This window comes from Colobus angolensis, unplaced genomic scaffold (assembly GCF_000951035.1).
Source record: "Colobus angolensis palliatus isolate OR3802 unplaced genomic scaffold, Cang.pa_1.0 Scaffold329, whole genome shotgun sequence".
NCBI lineage: Eukaryota > Metazoa > Chordata > Mammalia > Primates > Cercopithecidae > Colobus > Colobus angolensis.
In genome coordinates, this window is record NW_012116588.1 from 791,181 (window position 1) to 796,371 (window position 5,191).

At 48.3% G+C, this 5,191-nt stretch overlaps 1 protein-coding gene across 1 annotated transcript in view; it reads left to right on the forward strand.

Annotated features, from left to right (window-relative positions):
• The first annotated feature begins 582 nt into the window (after window positions 1-582).
• The window catches only part of LOC105518773 (leucine-rich repeat-containing protein 37A2-like), a 41,231-nt gene continuing 36,622 nt past the window's right edge, over window positions 583-5,191 (forward strand). Inside the window, exons 1-4 of the mRNA XM_011951894.1 lie at window positions 583-1,014; window positions 1,153-1,772; window positions 1,920-2,493; window positions 2,659-3,605. Of these exons, the coding sequence (XP_011807284.1) occupies window positions 583-1,014; window positions 1,153-1,772; window positions 1,920-2,493; window positions 2,659-3,605 (2,573 nt within the window). The remainder of the gene's footprint in view (window positions 1,015-1,152; window positions 1,773-1,919; window positions 2,494-2,658; window positions 3,606-5,191) is intronic.

Consider the following 5,191-nt stretch of genomic DNA (forward strand, 5'->3'; position numbering starts at 1 on the left):
CAGTCGCATTTCAGGAAATTATCTAACATGTTGACTTTAACAACCTAAGCCTCTTCTCCATATGTGCACACAGGGTAAATCTCTGAAGGGTGGTGCTGTAACTTCTAGGGTAATGGCTGTGTTGAGTCAAGACAGGATGACAGTTCAGCCTAAATGACTGTAATGTGCGTGGTGCCTGCCACCCTAACTGGCGCCCATTTTGCAGCTCAGTTGTTCTCCCTTAAGGAAGAGTATTCTCGAATTTCACCTTGAAGGAGGAAGAATTCAGGCTACCACAACTGGACTAGCACTTCTGAATGTCCAGAGGCGAGGTCCTGTGACTTCCTTGGGAAGCTCTGCCGTACCCCCACCCCACCCCACCACACCACCACAGGCTGCTGGAGTCCTGGGACCACCTGGGTCTATGGACCAAATCCTTCCTCACTAAGGGGAGGGGAGGGGTGGGGTGGGAAGGCTGCTTGGGTGGGATTGTGACATGAGTGCCCTGGTGACATGGAACAGATCTGTGGCATAAATAAAGGTATCATAAACACAGGGTGGGGCGCACACTTTAAGGGGCAGGAGCCTCTCAGGGCTGCCAGAATGGCTCCCGCTCAGTGCGCGGCACCAGCCTGTATCATGTCCCAGCTGCGTTTCTGGGGCCCATGGCCCCTCCTCACGTGGCAACTATTGTGTCTACTAGTCAAGGAGGCTCAGCCTCTGGAGTGGGTGAAGGACCCGCTCCAGCTGACCTCTAACCCCCTGGGGCCGCCTGAGCCCCGGTCTTCCCGCTCCTCCCATCTCCCATGGGAATCTCCCCATGCACCCACTCCCCCGGCAGACCCGGGGGACTTTGATTACCTGGGGTCCTCTGCTTCCTTGCAGATGTCAACCCCACCCTGGGAATCGACTGAAAATTTGGTTCCATTCCTGGACACGGATTCATCTGAAGAGCTGCCCCTGGGGCCAGAGCAGTTCTTGGCTGCACACCAGGATTTAAATGACAAGCTGACTCCAGAAGAAAGGCTCCCAGAGGTGGTCCCACTGCTGGACGGGGATCAGAACCAGACCCCAGTTCAGCTTCCTCGCCTCAAAAGTAAGGTTCCAACTGCAGATCTAGATCAGGCTGCAGGTCATCAGGCAGATGAAATACTTGTTCCGCTAAATAGTAAGATTTCAAAACCAACCACGTTTATTGTTTCGCCCAAGAACCTGAAGAAAGATCTAGCTCAGCGTTGGAGCCTTGCTGAGATTGCTGGAATTCCACACCGATTATCCAAACCTCAGCGTCAGAAACAGACTTTGCGGGATGAATATTTGAGTATGGACACACTGTATCCCGGCAGCCTGCCTCCAGAACTCCGGGTGAACTCAGATGAGTCTCCAGGGCCCCCTGAGCAAGTTGGAGTTTCTCAATTCCATCTGGAGCCTGAAACTCAAAATCCAGAGATGCTTGAAGACATCCAGTCCTCTTCACTCTGGCAAGAAGCCCCAGCGCAGCTTCCACAGCTCCCTGAGGAGGAAGAACCTTCTTCAACCCAGCAGGAGGCCCCCGCTCTGCCTCCAGCATCCTCTATGGAGAGTCTAACTCTACCGAATCGTGAGGCGACAGTTCAGCCTCCAGGTGAGGATCATTATAACTTGCCCACCATTACAGTTAAACCTGCAGATGTGGAGGTTACCATAACTTCCGAGGCTATCAATGAGACAGAATCTTCCCAAGCCCAGCAGGAGGCCCCAATTCAATTTCCAGAAGAGGCGGAACCTGCTGCAACCCAACAGGAGGCCCCAATAGAGCATGAACTTTCCATCAGTAAGCAGGAGCAGCCAGCTCTGCCTTCTAAGTCTTCTGAGGTTGAATCTTCTCAGACCCAGCAGGAGACCCCAGCTCAGCCTCCAGAAGAGATGGAACCTTCTGCTATCCAAGAGGAGGCCCTACCTGAGCCTCCTGGTCCTCCTGTAGAGCCTGAACTTTCCCTCAGTGAGCAGGATCAGCCAGCTCAGCCTTCTGAGTCTTCTGGGGAGGCTGAATCTTCTCCAACCCAGCAGGAGGCCCCAGCTCAGCCTCCAGAACATCATGAAGTCACAGTTTCACCTCCAGGTCACCATGAAACTCACCATTCAGATTTGCCCAATGTCTCTGTTAAGCCTCCAGATGTGCAGGTCACTATAGCAACAGAGCCTAGTGCAGAGGTGGGAACTTCTCCAATCCCCCAGGAGGCTACAGCTCAGCTCTCAGGGCCAGGTAATGATGTAGAATCTCCCACCATCCAGCACAGGGGCCCACCTCTGCCTCCAGAGTCACTGGAAGAGGCTGGACCTTTAGCAATTCAACAGGAGACTTCAGTTCAATCTCCAGAACCTGTTAATAATGAGAACCCCTCTCCAACCCAGCAGGAGGCTGCAGCTGAGCATCCACAGACTGCTGAGGAGGGTGAGTCTTCTCTAACCCAGCAGGAGGCCCCAGCTCAGACTCCAGAGCTCCCTAACGTAGTTGTAGCTCAACTTCCAGAGCAGTCAAACCTGAATCAAGCCACAGTTCAACCTTTGGACCTGGGGCTTACCATCACTCCAGAAACCACTATGAAGGTTGGACATTCTATATCTCTGAAGAAGACTTTCGTTCTTCCAAAGCAACTTAAGGTGACACTTCCACATCCAGACCAGGTTCGGACTCATCATTCACACCTGACTCAAGCCACAGTTCAACCTTTGGACCTGGGGTTTACCAGCACTCCAGAATCCACAACAGAGGTTGAACTTTCTCCAATCGTGCAGGAGACCCCAACTCAGCCTCCCAAGAAAGTTGTACTCCAACTTCGAGTATATCAAGAGGTAGCAATTCCAATACCAGGTCAGGATGAAGCTCAGCATCCAATGTCACCCAGCGTAACAGTTCAACCTTTGGACCTGGGACTTACCATCCCTCCAGAACCCACTATGGAGGTTGTACCTTCTACAGCCCTGAAGAAGACTATAGCTCCTCCAGAGCATCCTAAGGTGACACTTCCACATCCAGACCAGGTTCAGACTCATCATTCACACCTGACTCAAGCCACAGTTCCACCTTTGGACCTGGGGCTTACCAACACTCCAGAATCCACAACAGAGTTCGAACCTTCTACAGCCCTGATGACTACAGCTCCTCCTCCAGAACACCCTGAGGTGACACTTTCACCTTCAGACAAAGGTCAGACTCAGCATTCACACCTGACTCAAGCCACATTTCAACCTTTGGACCTGGGACTTACCATCACTTTAGAACCCCCTACGGAGGTTGGACATTCTACAACCCTGAAGCTGACGGTAGTTCCTCCAACGCATCCTAAGGTGACACTTCCACATCCAGACCAGGTTCAGACTCTGCATCGAAAACTGACTGAAGTCAGAAGTCCAAGTACTGAACTAGAACCTACTCAAGATTCATTGGTTCATTCTGAAAGTCACGCCCCAAATAAGACTTCAGCTGCATCAGAGGAACAGAAGGCCTCCACAAGCACCAACATATGTGAGCTCTGTACCTGTGGAAATGATACGCTGTCATGTATTGATCTCAGCCCAAAGCAGAGGCTCCTCCAAGTTCCTGTGCCAGAGCCCAACACCTACAATGGCACCTTCACCATCTTGTAAGGATCACCTTTCCCCAATTGTCCTCTGTGTCCTGCCTGATGTGGCAGCCTTTTCCTGGAGGCCTTCCTGGGCTTTCTTTATCTCCCCAAGCCATACTGACAGCTGACTTTCTGCGTTCACCTTTGCTTGTCAATTCTCCTTTCTCCTCATTCTCCTTTAATGTTAGGCCCCTTCTCCAGTCTTTTACTTTTACTCTAGCCTTTTACTCGTTTTCTCATCCATTTTTATTTAGCTCCATCATATCATTGCTTAACCGCTGCTCTGCTCCCATTTTTGTTTCACCCTCTTTACAGCGTCCTGTCCCTCTCCCGATCTCAGTGATGAGGCTCTAAGTAGTTAAGAGTTGATTCCAGAGCCAGGCTGCCTGGGGTTGAACCCAGGTCTGTTTATTAGCTTGGTGACCCAGAGCAAGTTATTCTGCTCTGTGACTCAATTTCCTCACTTTTCAACTGGGGATTATGCCAGTTACCATTTCATAGGATTGTTGTGAAATTTAGGTGAGTGAATATATGAAACACTTCATCAGTGCCTAGCCTATGTAGGAGTGTTTGCTGTTAACATGATTACTTGAGTCCTTTAGTTTTGTGCAGAACTCATCGTTGTCCCTAGCTTTCTATATGTAGCACTCGTTTTGTGTCAAACCCAGGGTCAAGTATGCTACTGTCTCCAGAACATGAAAATGATAGGAGGGAAGAAAGAGAATAGGCATAAAAAGGGAGGTATATATAATTAAGTACTAAAAGATAATGCAGACCATAGGTGCTAGAATTTGCCAGAATCTGTGATCCTTGAGGTGTGGAGATCAGGGAAAGCTACATGAATAAGCTAAAATTTTACTTGGATCTTAAAGAATAACTATAATTTGTTAAATAGAAAAAAAATAAGAGTACAAAAAAAATAAGAGTACAGTCTGGGCAAAGGCATGGCTACAGGTGTGCTTGGAATTTAGTAGACCAATCTGGCTACAAAGAATTAGGTAAGGGAGCAGTGAAGATATGATTATGTAAAACCTTGACTATCAGGTATAGGAGTTTGAAAGTTACACAGTGAGGTATGGAAAGCCATTGAAAGTTTCCAAGCAAGAGAGATTAAATGATTAAAACAGGAGGATTATTTTATTTTGTTTTTTGCTTTATGTTCAAGTGTAGACATGCAAAGGATTATTTTAGAATCCATATGTAGAGTGCCCAAAAGGAAAAGCTTAATTCAGGGAGACAGAATAGAAAGGTCTCGCAAAACATAGGAGTAAAGTGTGAAGGGGCCGGATCAGATCCGTTGTCATAAGAGTGGAAAGAAAAAAAGCCTAGGATGTTTCAGCAGAGGGCAAAGCTTTGGTGCTACCTGGCATAGGGTTTCTTTCTGCTTATTTACTGATACTGATAAGCTTTTGCCCATTTTTTCTGTTGAATTATTTACCATTTTTGTGTTGATTTGTAGTAGTTTGTTTAGACACATAAGTGCTTTTGGATAAAATACTTACATTCAAAGTAATTAACTGGCACTGTCTGTCCAAGAGATGGGATGGATAGGAAGTTAAGCTTCTGGGAGATGCCTTATCATTTGTGCCAGTGGCCCCGCATTG